Source organism: Hyla sarda, chromosome 1, assembly GCF_029499605.1.
Source record: "Hyla sarda isolate aHylSar1 chromosome 1, aHylSar1.hap1, whole genome shotgun sequence".
Lineage (NCBI taxonomy): Eukaryota > Metazoa > Chordata > Amphibia > Anura > Hylidae > Hyla > Hyla sarda.
Genome location: NC_079189.1, coordinates 556,062,131 through 556,079,889, shown reverse-complemented (window position 1 = coordinate 556,079,889; position 17,759 = coordinate 556,062,131). Strand labels below are relative to the sequence as shown.

General features: G+C 42.8%; 1 protein-coding gene across 1 annotated transcript in view; it reads left to right on the top strand.

Annotated features, from left to right (window-relative positions):
* Window positions 1-521: 521 nt before the first annotated feature.
* PARP8 (poly(ADP-ribose) polymerase family member 8) overlaps window positions 522-17,759 on the top strand; it is a 337,824-nt gene continuing 320,586 nt past the window's right edge. The window contains exons 1-2 of the mRNA XM_056541980.1: window positions 522-1,140; window positions 1,515-1,569. Of these exons, the coding sequence (XP_056397955.1) occupies window positions 1,050-1,140; window positions 1,515-1,569 (146 nt within the window). The 5' untranslated portion in view covers window positions 522-1,049. The remainder of the gene's footprint in view (window positions 1,141-1,514; window positions 1,570-17,759) is intronic.

The following is a 17,759-nucleotide window of genomic DNA, read 5'->3' as shown; positions in this document are numbered from 1 at the left end:
TAAGCTGACAGATGTACAAACCACACACACATAAAATAAGAATCCGCCTAGTTCACTAAACTCGTTTTGTCCATGAAAAGGGGGCATGTCTAAGGTTCGAACAAGTTGGACACTGATGTGCTGTTTTTGGTGCAAACTTTTGGCGCAAGTTAATCCGAAACAAAACTGGTATAAAAGAAGTGGTAACCGGTCATAATGCAAAAATCAGCCGAACATTGCCGCCTGATAAAACCTAACCAAAGGCCACAACAGAGGGAAGTCCACAAAGCGACAACAAAGGCAAATGCACTGTAAGGCCGCCCTATTGTTGTGTGGGGTTAACACACTGGACATAACCATCGTTCCATCCATACAGGATCCACCCGCTGCTGGAGCTGAGGATCCAGCTCATTCCCAGTACAGCATCGTGCTCCAGCTCTGTAGACTGTACGGTTATGAGTCAGTGTGCACACTCCATATTCCCACACACTTCTTGGATTTTTTCTTTTCTGTGCCTACCCCACATTGTGGGTGTGACTCAGTGGGAGGCTGTGTCTGTGTCTTCCCAGGGCTAATGTGTGTACAGTGGGGAGCAGCTCAGTGTCTGCAGCTGTACATCCACTCACTGCAGCCCAGCGTCAGCTCCCCCCCTCCTCTCTGGGTGTCTCTCCTGCCTCTCTCTACCTCTCTCCTCCAGTGTCTGCTCCTCTCACTCTCTCCCTCTCACTGTGAGCAGCTGATTATTGTTATTATTCACTCCCTCTCTTTATTGCACTGACAAGCGGGGGAGGATTTCAGAAACTCAGTCTATTGTCAGGAGGGGAAATTGCAATAAAACAGCAGCAGCAGCAGCAGAAGCAGAAGCAGCGGTAGCAGCAGCAGCACCCTATTCCACCTCTTCTTCCTATTCCTCCTCTTCCTCCTCCTCCTCCAGCAAGAGCAACATCTTGGTGAAGAAGCGTTGGGCTGACATAACACGTAACACAAAGGCTTGTTTATTTATTATCCTTATTTTATTTATTAAGCACTGAACTGGGGGGAATAAAGCTGCTTTCCCAGGGATTTATTTCATGGGGATGTGTTCAAGGCAAGAGAGGATTCAGAAGGATATCGACATTGTCATTCAAAAGTGCAAGGCGGAGAAGGACTGCCTGTTTTCAGGTGAGTTATTGCATATGGAGAGATGGCAGAGCTCATACCCATAGTGCCCCTCATGGTGCCTCGCTCCATTCATATCAGCCGGCTGTCAAGATGCTTTGCGCAAATGAGGGCTGCACACATTGCATTTCATCCCCCATGTATAATGACCATGCTGATGGAAGGAGAGGTGCGGGCACCATAACCACCCTTCATCCAGTCTACCTATCAATCCATCTATACATCTATTGCAATTTGGTTGCATCCATTGACAGCTGATATCTGTTGCCATGGCACCAGTGCACTTGTTGAAATGGGGTTTCCTGCATGTAGGGTGTCTGTAGGAGGTTGCTAGGAAAATAACACTTTATCTTTTTTTTTCCCCTTCTATCCCTTAGATTTCAGATACTCGGACAATACTTTCACCTTTACCTTCCTAGGAGGCTCCAAAAGGTATTGTTTCATTTTGTTTCCTTAATGACTATGCCACAGTGTTATGCATTGGACTGGGTTGCCATGACACCACCTCTTCTCAGGTTGCTGGCGAAAGGCTGTAACAACAAGACATGTTAAGTGTTCTAACCACTAAAATAGAAGCAGGATGTAGCTGAGGGGACAGGGGCATGTGCCGTCTTCTTACATTTTATACTGCGCTGTTTTATGGCGGAAACCTTATAGTGTTTTTGTTTCCTTCCTGTTACATATCAGACTAAATATACTGTATAGGCTGCGGCTTAAGCATTGCTGCGGGTGTTTGCCGTAATCGTATCAATATGTTTCTTTTAGGCTTATGTCTGTGCTCAGCCCAGATTATGAGGCCGTGTTGTATGTGACAGAAGAAAAGTTGCAACCTTACAAATACAATGAGCTTATCCAGCACGAGAGCTGCAGCTTCTGCATGTAAAGAAATCGCAGCGCAATAGTCTTCCTGCGATGTGAATATCATTCATCCGTACATTTACAACTGGTATTAATAGTGGTGGTGTAACTAGAGGAAAACAAGTGCATAACGTGAGCCTGGACATACCATCATGTAACCCTTAAAGCGTACCCGTCAGATCCAACAAAAAAACTATAATTTTAATATATCATTCAGTACCTAATCCTGATCATGTACATCTAATTCTTATGTGTCTAGCACCTATATTTATTTTTTTATTACACTTTTAATTTAGCTCACAAATCGGAATTCCTCTCAAAGGGAGAGGGTGTGGTCTCACTGTGCAGGTCTCCGCCCCCTCCCTCAGTATGCTGTCTGCTCACATCTCCCCTATCAATAGCAAAACTACAACTACCAGCTTGTCCTCACTGACAGTAGCGGGACACAAGCTGACAGTGGGAGGATTTTTCCTTCAGCTGTGATCCCTGCACTCACAGCTGTCAATCAAGGAAGTGTGTCCATGACATAGGTGATGACGCATGGACACAGCAGGACTAGTATTTGACCAAGCCGGGAGGGGGAGGGGGGGGGGGCAGTTGTTTGATTGGCTTTTTCAGTATGAAATTTGTTTTGCATGCTTTACAATATATCAAAAGTTTTTGTGTCTGACAGTGACCATTTAAGGCCCAATCACACTACGTTTTTTCCAAGCAGAAATCCACAGCAGAAATTTCATTGCAGCAGCCTCCCATTGTTTTCAATGATATTCTGCTGCACCATTCACACCATGGAATTTAGAAACAGAGAAATGCATTGTCGTCTATGGAGAAGGCACATTTCATGGTCCTAGTACCGCAATTATATTACTGTGCAACAGTCTTCCTGCAATAGGAATTAGTAGTAAATATTAGTCGGCTGTACATTTACAATTGGTATTATTATTGGTGGCATGACTGGAGAGAAAAAAAAGTGCATAACTTGGGCTGTGCATTCAGCTTGGACATGCCATCATGTAACCATTAAGGCCTAATCTTGCTATGTATTTTATGTGCGGAATTATGGAACAGCAATTCAAGGGCTGCCTCCTATTGATTTTAATGGGATTATGCTGCACCATTTACACTACAGAATTTGGAAATTCACAAATGTATTTTGGAGTGGTCCTAGCACCATAATGATGTGACCATAGGAATCAGTCGTAAATATGACACTGCTGTACATTTACTATTGGTGGTGTAAATGGGGAAAAAAAGAAGTGTATAACATGAGCTGTGCATTCAGGCCCAATCACACGAAGTGGAGTTCTGGAGCAGCAGTTCTGGTGCAGCAGCCTCCTATTGTTTCTTGGACTGTGCATTCAGCTTAGACATACAATCATGTAACCCTTAAGGCCTAATCTTGCTATGTATTTTATGAGAGGAATTATGGAACAGCAATTCAAGGGCTGCCTCCTATTGATTTCAATGGGATTCTGCTGCACCATTTATGCTACGGAATCAGGAAATTATTTTCTTTTGTTACAATCCGCTCGGAAATGCATTGCCATCTATAGAGATGGCACATTTTGGAGTGGTCCTGATTCAGGCGGCATCTGCTACAATTAGAATTTCTGTCCAGGATATCTCTGGGTGGTGATTCTCGGCCCTACAGAGAATCTTTCAGCTGTATTTGCTGCTAAGAGTAACATACACCATTGGATAGCTGTCAGGGTATTAAAGCAATCTGTACCTTTCCCGAAGCTGATGATGATCGCTTAGCTTATAAAATCTACTATTGATTTATCGTACAGGTGTCATAAAGGCGGAGTCAAGCTGCTGAAGTGCCACAGCCTGACCTCGCTTGCTCTCAACTCTTGGTATCTCCTTAACCTCTTAAGGACGTAGGGCGTACCCTACACCCGGTTCCGGTGTTTAAAACGGGGCGTGACCCCGCATCAAACCGGGTCGGTCCCGGCTGCTAATCATAGCCGGGACCCTGGGCTAACAACGCGCGGCGCCGCATGCTGTTAACCATTCAGACGCGGCGATCAAAGTTGACTGCCGCATCTGAAAGCGAAAGTAAACGCTTCCCGGCAGCTCAGTCGGGCTGATTGGGACATTGCGATAAAATCGCGATGTTCCGATCAGCTGGGACGCAGGCGGAGGTCTCCTTACCTGTCTCTGCGGCGTCCGATTGTCAATTGATTGCTCCAAGCCTGAGCTGCAGGGATCAGCATAGGAGATCAGTGTGTGCAGTGTTATAGGTCCCTATGGGACCTATGACACTGCATAAAAAAAGTGAAAAAGAAAGTTAACAAAGGTCACTTAACCCCTTCCCTAATAAAAGTTTGAATCACCCCCCTTTTCCCATAAAAAAAAACTGTGTAAATAAAAGTAAACATATGTGGTATCGCCATGTGCGGAAATGTCTGAACTATAATATATATCGTTAATTAAATCGCACGGTCAATGGCGTGCGCGCAAAAAAATTCCAAAGTCCAAAATTGTGTATTTTTGGTCCCTTTTTATATCATGAAAAAATTAATAAAAAGTGATCAAAAAGTCCAATCAATACAAAAATGGTACGGTGCAAAAAATGAGCCCTCATACCGGCCCGTACACAGAAAAATAAAAAAGTTATAGGGGTTAGATGATGAAAATTTTTAACATATAAATTTTCCTGCATGTAGTTATGATTTTTTTTCCGAAGTCCGACAATATCCAACCTATATAGGTAGGGTATCATTTTAACTGTATGGACCTACAGAATAAAGATAAGGTGTTATTTTTACCAAAAATTGAACTGCGTAGAAACGGAAGCCCCCAAAAGTTACAAAATGAAATTTTTTCTTCAATTTCGTCGCACAATGAATTTTTTTCCGTTTTGCTGTGGATTTTTGGGTGAAATGACTAATGTCACTGCAAAGTAGAATCGGTGGTGCAAGAAATTAGCCATCATATGGAATTTTATGTGCAAAATTGAAAGCGTTATGATTTTTAGAAGGTGATGAGGAAAAAATGAAAATGCAAAAACGGAAAAACCCTACGTCCTTAAGGGGTTAAACATGATTTTATTAGTTTGGCTACTGACATCAGCTCCAGGAAGAGTACAGTTTGATTTTATACACTGACAGCTATCCCATGGTGCCTGCAGCCTTCAGCAGAAAATACAGCTGACAGATCCCCAGAAACTGTTATATTGGGCATGCAACTTGATCTGTCAGCAGTATAGATATATATATATATATATATATATATATATATATGCATATATATATATATATATATATATATATTATGTGAAAAGTATTAGGATTACTGCTCTTACTATGCTTAGGAGTCCTGTGGGCAGTCTTGTGTGTGTATGTGTGTGTGTATGTGTGTGTGTATGTGTATGTGTGTGTATGTGTGTGTGTGTGTATGTGTGTGTGTGTGTGTGTGTGTGTGTGTATGTGTATGTGTATGTGTGTGTGTGTGTGTGTGTGTATGTGTGTGTGTGTTTGTGGGAGGAGAGTCAGGATAACTTGAAACATAATCATTGTAATGTCTGCTTGCTTTGGCTTGCTTGTAATATCTGCCCAAATAAGCAGACATTACAATCAATATGTTTCCTGAATCTCCTCCCACAAACACACAAACACACACATGTACAAATATATATATATATATATATATATATATATATATATATATATATATTTATTTATTTAAACTGACCCCGTTTAACCCCTTAAGGACCAAGGACGTACCGGTACGTCCTTGGTCCTGCTCTTCTGATATAACGCGGGGTTACACAGTAACCCCGCGTCATATCATGGCGGGCCCGGCGTCATAGTGAAGCCGGGACCCGCCTCTAATAGCGCGCAGCGCCGATCGCGGCGCCGCGCGCTATTAACCCTTTAGCCGCGCGCTCAAAGCTGAGCCGCGCGGCTAAAAGTGAAAGTTCCCGGCTAGCTCAGTCGGGCTGTTCGGGATAGCCGCGGCTAATCGCGGCATCCCGAACAGCTGACAGGACAGCGGGAGGGCCCCTTCCTGCCTCCTCGCTGTCCGATCGCCGAATGACTGCTCAGTGCCTGAGATCCAGGCATGAGCAGTCATCCGGCAGAATCGTTGATCACTGGTTTCTTATGAGAAACCAGTGATCAACATAGAAGATCAGTGTGTGCAGTGTTATACGTCCCTATGGGACCTATAACACTGCAAAAAAAAAGTGAAAAAAAAAGTGAATAAAGATCATTTAACTCCTCCCCTATTAAAAGTTTGAATCACCCCCCTTTTCCAATAAAAAAAAAAAAACACAGTGTAAATAAAAATTAAAATAAACATATGTGGTATCACCGCGTGCGGAAATGTCCGAATTATAAAAATATATCATTAATTAAACCGCTCGGTCAATGGCGTGCGCGCAAAAAAATTCCAAAGTCCAAAATAGTGCATTTTTGGTCACTTTTTATATCATTTAAAAATGAATAAAAAGTGATCAATAAGTCCTATCAATGCAAAAATGGTACCGTTAAAAACTTCAGATCACGGCGCAAAAAATGAGCCCTCAAACCGCCCCATACACGGAAAAATAAAAAAGTTATAGGGGTCAGAAGATGACAATTTTAAACGTATTAATTTTCCTGCATGTAGTTATGATTTTTTCCAGAAGTCCGACAAAATCAAACCTATATAAGTAGGGTATCATTTTAATTGTATGGACCTACAGAATACATATCAGGTGTCATTTTTACCGAAAAATGTACTACGTAGAAACGGAAGCCCCCAAAAGTTACAAAACAGCGTTTTTTTTTCAATTTTGTCGCACAATGATTTTTTTTCCCGCTTCACCATAGATTTTTGGGCAAAATGACTGATGTCATTACAAAGTAGAATTGGTGGCGCAAAAAATAAGCCATCATATGGATTTTTAGGTGTAAATTTAAAAGAGTTATGATTTTTTAAAGGCAAGGAGCAAAAAACGAAAATGCAAAAACGGAAAAACCTCCGGTCCTTAAGGGGTTAAAGCCACAGGCCTCTCACCACAGCCAAGCCAGATCACCCTTCTCTGTACTGACGAGGGGCAAACACCCCAAAACAGCTGTCTGCAGATGGGTCCTCTTTCCTTCTGGAGAGAGTTCTGGCTTGGCCTAAATCCCAATCAGTTATGAGACTTCTTAAATGGAGCCTGAGCTGTTTTGCAGGACACACTACCTGTGAAGGTGGTGTGGTGAGCTAATTTAAATATTTTTTTTACCCAGAAGCCCTCAGAGTGCTAAATGGCCTAACTTGAATCTCCGTTACACCTGAAGAGGTGTCATCTCCCTGAGGAAAGTACTGACCCTATATATATATATATATATATATATATATATATATATATATATATATATCATTGCATTTGGGAAACCTATAGACAATACTGGTGCTGTTCTCTATCTTTCTCTAAAAAATAAAATAAAATAAATAAATAAAATATATATATATATATATATATATATATATATATATATATATATATAAGCTGTATATCTATCTATATAAATATACTCAGCTCCTTCTGGTTTATAACCAGATGTCGGTAGATAAAACAACATGTAGTATAGAGACCAGTAGTAAAGAGCAGTGTTTCCCTACCAATGTGCCTCCAGCTGTTGCAAAACCACAACACCCAGCATGCCCGGACAGCCAAAGGCTGTTCGGGCATGCTGGGAGTTGTAGTTTTGCAAAAGCTGGAGGCACACTGGTTGGGAAACACTGGTATAGAGTAAGTGTACCCTATAGGCTACAATCAGGAGGGTTTGCAGCTTCCTCACATGTTTTCCACCTGATTTCATACTTTGCGGGCAGCAGGATTTTATGTAATTCCCCTATTGCACAATAGTGGTTCGTGTGCCAGGACAACACTTCCTGGTATAACTGTATAGCTGCTTATGTGTGTTTCCTGGCAGCAGAATCATGGTTTCTGCATTTTAGAAAGTTATGCCGTATTAGCATACAGTGTATTTACACATCAAATCATTATACCAGTGTTTCTCACCCAGGGTGCATCCTACTGTGGCAAAACTACAACTCCCAGCATGGGAGCACAGCCTTTGTCTGGGTGTTGTAGTTTTGCCACAGCTGGCATCCTGGTTGGGGAACACTGTCTTATACTAATCTGTTACATTGTACAGTGATCCCTCAACTTACAATGGCCTCAACATACAATAGTTTCAACATACAATGGTCTTTTCTGGAACATTGTAACTTGAAACCAGACTCAACATACAATGCTACGGAATCTGTGAAACGTGTCAATGGCTGGAGGAACCGACCAATCAGAATGGATATTTCACTGGTAAAACCCCTGTATTCCTAAAGTGTATGCACTGACTGGTGTCTGGTAGCACCCCCTACAGTACAGGGAGGTACTACATGTTCTATACTATTCTTTACCTGTATAACTGAAGTGCATGCACTGACTGGTGTCTGGTAGTGCCCCCTACAGTACAGGGAGGTATTACATGTTCTGTACTCTTTACCTGTGCCAGGGTTAGCTGCTCCTGTGGACACCAGGTGAGGGCGGCTCCATTTTCCATTTTTTAGAACATTGTGTGTTCTGTACAGGACCCTGAAGAAGCTCCTGTACTCTACATAGACCAGTGTTTCCCAAAGAGGGTGCCTCTAGCTGTTGCAAAACTACAACTCCCAGCATGCCCGGACAGCCTTTGGCTGTCCGGGCATGCTGGGAGTTGTAGTTTTGCAACAGCTGGAGGCACTCTGGTTGGGAAACACTGAAATGGACAGTGGTTTACAGCTCCCAGCAGATCTTTCTTACTGTTATATGTAAGGATTTGCTTTATCTGTATTAGTTATCTACTTATTTATCTTTAATCCTCACTTTTTCCTATTTTTGGATGACATTTTGGTGGCTTCAGAACCAATTACCAGGTTTCCATAGAGTTATGGTCTCAACATACGATGGTTTCAACATACAATGGTCATCCTGGAACCAATTAATATTGTAACTTGAGGGACTACTGTATATTGCCCCCTTTTCATCTTTCAGAACATATATATAATCATTAAGGTTTTTGTTTGTGTACAAATCATAAATGTCATTTGTCTTTTTTTTTTTATTCTTTGTGAATCTTGGCCTAAAGCTTCTGTAATGCCTTGGAAAGCTCTTTCACTGGTTGTGATATTTACAATGGACTTAACGGCATACTGTCCCTGCAGTTGATTTGGTGCAGAAATTTTCCATTTCATGGGGTACTCAGGAGGGAAAAAAAGATTTCAAATCAACTGGTGCCAAACAAAATTCTACAAATTTGTAAATGACTTCTATTTAAAAATCTTAAGCCTTACTGTCCTTATCAGCTGCTGTATTCTCCAGAGGAAGTTGTGGAGTTCTTTCCAGTGTGACCACAGTGCTCTCTGCTGCCACCTCTGTATGTGTCAGGAACTGTCCAAGGTAGAAGAAAATTTCCATAGCAAACCTCTTCTGGTGAGGACAGTTCCTGACACAGTCAGAGGTGTCACCAGAGAGCACTGTGATCAGACTGAAAAGAACACCACAATTTCCTGTGAAGCTTTCAGCAGATGAAAAGTAATGGAAGGCTAAAGATTTTTAAATAAAAATGATATACAAATTTGTTTAACTTTCCTGGAACCAGTTGTTTTGCAAACTTTTTTTTTTTTGTCCAGAGTACCCCTTTAATCTAAATGTGGTATGCAGAAATCTATGCACATGCTGCAAAAGTAACCATAGTTAAAGGGGTTATCAAGGAATAGAAACACAAAAACTGCTCCCCATCTGTCTCCATGTTGGGTGTGGTATTACAGCTAGGCTCCATTCACTTCAATGGAAGTGAACTGCAGAACCATACCCAACCTGGAGACAGCCGGGGAACGGTTTTTGAAATAAATAAGCTCTGTTTTTCTATTCCTGGATAACCCCTTTAAATAGGTGAAATGGAATTTTAGTCATAGCATTCTGTGAATATATACGATTTTTGGCAACTATTTGAAAGCGCTATTGTTGTGTTTGTCCTTGGTAAGCACCATTGTATTCTGCTCTTGTACTAAGCTATGCAGAGAAAGAGATGAGTAAACTCACACAAATGTCTCTATACCTGGGGGATAAGAATTCATAACTGATTAGTATAAGTAATTGATATACCGTACGTTGCAGGGGAACTGAAACCCCAGCACCTTCCTCCAAAGTGGACACAATTGGAGGGTTTACTTTTTTTTTTTTTCTTACAAGAAAGACATACTCACCTGCGTGATCCCCCAATGCAGCGGTTTCAAAAGCTTCTGGTCATAAGTCAACCCTACAGGAACTGCCCGCTAAGCACGTCACTTGTATATCACCACTGTGGCCAGTGATTGGCTCGGTGGGCAGTTCTTGTAGGGTCTATGCATTACAGAAACCAGGAAGCACTGGTGAGTGGTGGCAACTGGTCGCAGTCAGAACAGCAGCTTTGGAGGATCAGGGCAGGGGAGTATGACTTTTGCCAACTGTAATTTTTTTTTCTTCTGGGGTTAGACAACTCCTTTAATTGCTAAAAAGTTATTTCAACCCCACTACTGTCAGTGCAGTAGTGAGTTGTAGAGACTGAGAACAGTCAGAACAGCAGCTTTGGGGGATGAAGGCAGATGAATATGACTTTCTTTTTTATTTTTTTTACCCTGTGGCAATTGTAATTTTTTTTTCTGGGGTTGGAAAACCCCTTTAAATGCTAAAAAATAATTCCACCCCCTCTACTATCAGTGCTATGCCATCCCAGCATTAAGGCAGACTGAGTCTAGTTACTAGGCATACGCTGCCTTACCACAGTAAACCTAGCAGATCCCTAGCATCCAGTCTGGCTCTGTAGCTTGAGGCAGAATCACCACTGAAGACAGGGATGGTTAAGAAGGCCTGCATACATATTGAAAAACTATCTTTAGTCATTGGTAAAGGTCTAACCCAGTGTTCCCCAACCAGGGTGCTTACAGCTAGAGGCACCCTGGTTGGGAAACACTGGTCTTACCAGACACATCAGCACATTGATACATGTGATCATGTCTGGTACTGCAGCACAATCCAGATTTGACACTGTAACCGAAAAAATTAATAAATAAATACGCACGCACACACACACACACACACACACACACACACACACACACACACACACATATATATATATATATATATATATATATATATATGATATATTAATTATTATTGTTACATAAAAATATAGATATATTTATATGCAACAATATATTTATATATATATATATATATATATAGAGAGAGAGAGAGAGAGAGAGAGAGAGAGAGAGAGAGAGAGAGAGAGAGAGATTAAATTTGAGTAGCCGTATTAGTCCAGTGATGCAGATGCAAAATCATAAAATGTTGCAGTATCTTGTAATGCCTTTTTTTATTGGACTAACAGAATTTTGTAGAGACAAGCTTTCGGGATTCCTCCCTTTATCAAGACCAAAGCAAATCTAAGCTCACAAGCAGAAGACACAGGTTACATCTCACAAATATGCAGGGGTTAAGACAATAGATGTGGAGAATTCACACTAAGATGGGCCATAAATTGTGCCTGTGGCAACAGCCATTATGCTGTAAAGACTTTCTTTTTGTTTTCTGAACTTGTCTCAGACTCCATGAGGGTGGTATGAGAGTCCGACGTCCACAGGTGGGGGTTGTGCTTACAGCCCAACACCATGCAGGATGTTTGGCATTTGCCAGAGAACATCAAGATTGGCATATTCACCACTGGCACCCTGTGCTCTTCACAGATGAAAGCAGGTTCACATGTGACAGACGTGACAGAGTCTGGAGACACCGTAGAGAATGTATTGCTGCCTGAAACATCCTCCAACTTGACCAGTTTGGCGGTGGGTCAGTAATGGCGGGGAGTGGCATTTCTTTGGGGGGCCGCACAGCCCTCCATGTGCTTGCCAGAGGTATCCTGACTGCCATTAGGTACCGAGATGAGATCCTCAGACCCCTTGTGAGACCATATGCTGGTGCCGTTGGCCCTGGGTTCCTCCTAATTCAAGACAATGCTAGACCTCATGTGGCTGGAGTATGTCAGCAGCTCCTGCAAGAGGAAGGCATTGATGCTATGGACTGGCCCGCCCTTTCCCCAGACTTGAATCCGATTGAGCACATCTGGGACATCATGTCTCACTCCATCCACCAACGCCACGTTGCCCCACAGACTGTCTAGGAGTTGGCGGATGCTTTAGTCCAGGTCTGGGAGGACATCCCTCCAGAGACCATCCGCCACCTCATCAGGAGCATGCCCAGGCATTGTAGGGAGGTCATACGGGCACATGGAGGCCACACACACTACTGAGCCTCATTTTGACTTGTTTTAAGGACATTACATCAATGTTGGATCAGCCTGTAGTGTGGTTTTCCACTTTGATTTTGAGTGTGACTCCATATCCAGACCTCCATGGGTTGATAAATTTGATTACCATTGATAATTTTTGTGTGATTTTGTTGTCAGCACATTCAACTATGTAAAAACGAAAGTATTTCATACGATTAGTTCAAGTGTTATCTTAGTGTTCCCTTTATTTTTTTGAGTCCTTTCTGAAGGAAGCACCGATGAAACACGTTTATCAAAGGGTTAATTTGGTGACTTGCTGGGACTAGTCGTGGATATCCAGAGGTCTGGTAGCTTTAACCCTTGCACCATCACACTCTCTCTAGTGTCTTGGCTGGACCGATAGGGTGCAATACAGTTTTTTTTTTCCAAAACCAGAGGACTCAATGTGGATTTGAGCTTCTTATCGCATTATCAAAACTTCCTATAACCTGTGCTGGATTGTTTTCTCACTATGTCCTGCTTAATAACCAATCTCTCCCCTGCTCCCCCTACCTCCCCCTTTTTTATACTTATCTATGAAGTCTATTTTCCTATAACTGGACAATTTATGGCCAATCTTAGTGTGAATTCTCCACATCTATTGTCTTTTTTTTTTTTTTTTACGGAAACCCTATTTAAACCACCAGTATGCATTAAACAGCAGCCACTCACAAGCGCCGTTCCCACCGCAACAGTATTATGTTTTATGCAGTAAGTAAAGATTTTTATTTTAATTTTTTTTATTGTCTTTGGAATAGCTTTTTTTCAGGATGCATACCATTGCTGGGTAATTGCTAAACAAGCCTACAGCTAAAATGGAAGTGAGTGTTTGCTGATTCTGACTGTGAGGATTTCATAACACTGGAGACGATATTCTTGTTCTTACATTTTATTTTGCAACAGGTAATAATTCACCTAGTCGGGCCGCTCATCTTGATTTGTGTTCATTGCCGTTCACTTACTGAAGATTACATTTGCAACAACGTCTTAGGCGGAAGAGACGAGGAGTATAGGGGGAAATGCTGCCTCTGATACAGAATGTTCTTTCGGAGGAGGAATGGTTAGTGCCCTATGCAGTAGTACCTGCTGGCTTCCTATTAAATACATGGATGGTTTAGGTCAATGTTTCCCAACCAGTGTGCCTCCAGCTGTTGCAAAACAACAACTCCCAGCATGCCGGACAGCCGTTGGCTGTCCGGCATGCTGGGAGTTGTGGTTTTGCAACAGCTGGAGGCCCACTGGTTGGGAAACAGTGGACTAGTTTATCCAAAGCAGAAGCTGCACTTACCCTGTGAATCTCTGTTCTTGTGTAGGGAGAAGTTTTGAAACCTGATTGGGTTATGCCCTTCAGTGATGTCATTATAGTTGCCCCCACTTTCAATGCCTTTTTGGCCAAACATTTATTTAGCCAACAGCTAACACCCCTATTTTTGTATACACATACATTTGCTCTCCATGGTGCAAGGAGGGATAAGCTGTTACCAGAATCCACTGGCAGTGGCTTATGTCTCTGGCATTCAACATGCCAAATCCTTCCCTTCCCCAACATCGCCTGTCAGGGGAGAGTCAGGAGACCCCCTTACAAAATAGACAGTCGGCTGGTACTGCTAACTGGGGTGACCGAATTTCAGATGAGGAATTGGACTCCATAAGAAGGCTGAACATGTTCAATCATCTGTCTGAATCCAACAGAAGGGCCCTGTTTGTCAACAGAATCCACAACAAATAACATTATATGTATATTTTTTATATACATTGGTTAAAAATGTTACTATTTTTGCGTGGAAAATGCTGTATTGTCCCTGCAGATATTGCCTGTGTGTCTCTGTGTGGAGACAAAATACAGAAAGTGTGGACAGGACAAGCAGGGCTCTGTACAGTGAGGACAAACAGGGCTCTTTGCACTGAGGACAAGCAGGGCTCTGTGCACTGAAAACAAGCAGGGCTCTGTACACTGAGGACAAGCAGGGCTCTATACACTGAGGATAAGCAGGGCTCTGTGCACTGAGGACAAGCAGGGCTCTGTGCACTGAGGACAAGCAGGGCTCTGTACACTGAGGACAAGCAGGGCTCTATACACTAAAGGACAAGCAGGGCTCTATGCACTGAAGACAAGCATGGCTCTGTACACTGAGGACAAGCAGGGCTCTGTACACTACCTCAGTGTACAGAACCCTGCTGGTCCTCAATGTACAGAGACCTGTTTGTCCTCAGTGTACAGAGCCCTGCTTGTCCTCAGTGTACAGAGCCCCGCTTATCCTTAGTGTACAGAGCCCTGCTTGTCCTCTGTGTACAGAACCCTGCTTGTCCTCAGTGTACAGAGCCCTGCTTGTCCTCAGTGTACAGAGCCCTGCTTGTCCTCAGTGTACAGAGCCCCGCTTGTCCTCAGTGTACAGAGCCCTGCTTGTCCTCAGTGTACAGAGCCCTGCTTGTCCTCAGTGTACAGAGCCCTGCTTGTCCTCAGTGTACAGAACCCTTCCTTTTCCTAGTGTACAGAGCCCTGCTTGTCCTTAGTGTACCGAGCCCTGCTTGTCCTCAGTGTACAGAGCACTGCTTGTCCTCAGTGTACAGAGCCTTGCTTGTCTTCAGTGTACAGAGCCCTGCTTGTCCTCAGTGCACAGAGCCCTGCTTGTCCTCAGTGTACAGAACCCTGCTCTTCCTCAGTGTACAGAGCCCTGCTTGTCCTTAGTGAACAGAGCCCTGCTTGTCCTCAGTGTACAGAGCACTGCTTGTCCTCAGTGTACAGAGCCTTGCTTGTCTTCAGTGTACAGAGCCCTGCTTGTCCTCAGTGTACAGAGCCCTGCTTGTCCTCAGTGTGCAGAGCCCTGCTTGTCCTCAGTGTACAGGGCCCTGCTTGTCCTCAGTGTACAGAGCCCTGCTTGTCATCAGTGTACAGAGCCCTGCTTGTCCTCAGTGTACAGAACCCTGCTTGTCCTCAGTGTACAGAGCCCTGCTTGTCCTCAGTGTACAGAACCCTGCTTGTCCTCAGTGTACAGAGCCCTGCTTGTCCTCAGTGTACAGAGCCCTGCTTGTCCTCAGTGTACAGAGCCCTGCATGTCCTCAGTGTACAGAGCCCTGCTTGTCCTCAGTGTACAGAACCCCGCTTGTCCTCAGTGTACAGAGCCCTGCTTGTCCTCAGTGTACAGAGCCCTGCTTGTCCTCAGTGTACAGAGCCCTGCTTGTCCTCAGTGTACAGAGCCCTGCTTGTCCTCAGTGCACAGAACCCTGTTTGTCCTCAGTGTACAGAGCCCTGCATGTCCTCAGTGTACAGAGTCATGCTTGTCCTCAGTGTACAGAGCCCTGCTTGTCCTCAGTGTACAGAACCCCGCTTGTCCTCAGTGTACAGAGCCCTGCTTGTCCTCAGTGTACAGAACCCTGCTTGTCATCAGTGTACAGACCCCTGCTTGTTCTGCCCACACTTCTGGAATTTGTCTCTGCATACAGAGACACACAGGCATTAACTGCAGGAACAGCACAGCATTTTTAGTTTTTTACCCAAAAACATGCAATATAATATAATGTTATTATCTAGATTATATATAGTTTTGCAAATGGCAGGTACACTTTAAAGTTGTTCTTAGAAAACCTCTCAATTTAAAAAAAATATTCTTATTTTGGCAAGAGTGGGTACAAAGGATTTCTTTCACTCTGGAGGACACAACCTGTCCTGCATTATGCAGACAACCCATTGATTTAAATGGGCACCATGTAATGCTTAATTTCCCCTGTGGTGGTGCTGCAGAGAAATGGAACCCTAATTGCCACATTTTCCCACAGATAATAGCTTATTGCTTAGGATCTTAGTAGATCGAACACTCTGTGATACATTCATTTTCATGGGTCCCTTCTAAAAAGTAGCTATTGTCAAAAATGGAGGACCCCTTTCAGTAGTAGATGAGTGTTGGGTTTCTACTTGTGTGATATGTTGTTTCAGACTTGCAGGGTTCTGCTCTATTTACTATGGGGATTCACAGATTAAGAAGTCAGCTAAATTTTCTTACCAGTTTTTTCTTGGTGGAAATTTCCAGCAATTTATTCACAGGATCATCTTTTTTCCGACATGTCATGCCCCTTTTTCAAGGCAATTTATCAGATTTGTAGGTTTATTTTGTTGAATTTTACCACAGATTCTGGTGCATTTGTGGAACAACAAGTCAAATTCTGGCGCACTGCGCCACATTTTGATGCACAACCCAACAAAACAGGTCAGGTTTGCAATAGTAAATCAGTTCCCATGTGTCAGACCATTGCTTCTAGTCATGAAGCTTTAGCGTTCCAGTCATGTTCTAGACAGGAGCAGTATCCGGATGATACACTGCGCCTGCCGCTCCACCACGACGTCTCGGAGACTTGTTAAATGTTCTCATTAGACTGTACAAAACTTGTAGACAGGGAAAGTGAAAGCATTAGACTTGTTTGTTCTCCTCTTGGTTGTCTTTCACTATTAGGTTCAGCGTTGTAAAGCGTTTACTGTAAACTCGCCGCCTGGAATTCATGACATCATTTGGGAAGCACGGGTTTGTGACATCTCCAGCGGAGGAAAATGCCACAATATGTTCTCGTATCCATTCCACTTGCTTTGACTGACATTAAAGTGTATACCCCAATGTACTATGAAACTATTTTTGTACGCTTCTGAATGCCTGCTGTACCTTGTCCCCTGTAATGGTGGAATTGAAATCCTCAGTAAACCTTACTGATTCACATTTCGTGGAATGTCTATGGCAAATAGACTTCCTACTTTTTTATTTTTTTAGAGTACTGCCTACTTCTTCCTATCAATGTAGGGTTTTAATTTATTGGCTTATCCTATCCTTTGGGACCCCAGGAGTAAGCTGAATGAGGGTCAGCTTCATCACTGCAGTACCGACACAGTGACACGTGCATCCATGCTGCTATGTCAAGTGCTGCGGCTCAACCCCCTTCATTTTAATGGGCTAAGTTGCTGTATCCAACACAATCATACATCAAGGATGTAGCTATATCAAGTACTGCAGTGAATTACACTAGTCTACCCCACAGCAACTTTGTTCTTCTCATCAGTGAGTGTCCAGAGGATTGAATCCAACCGATCGCACATTGATGGCTTGTACTGACCAAAAAAATGGCTTGTTCCAAAATAATATTTTCTAGAAAGAAAAAAGAACAAAAAAAATAAAAAATCCTTACTGCATCATATCATATCCTCCATGTTAAAAGCCGACACACCAGTGTTTCCCAACCAGTGTGCCTCCAGCTGTTGTAAAACTACAACTAGCAGTATGCTAGAAGTTGTAGTTTTTTACCAACGGGTGGCATTTTAATCAGAAAACACTGTGGTACACACACACACACACAGTTTCTGTACAAAATAAATACACAAAGTATATACAATAACAATGTACATAAAACATAAACACAATCTCAATGTACAGAACACATAAACAAAGTATATCC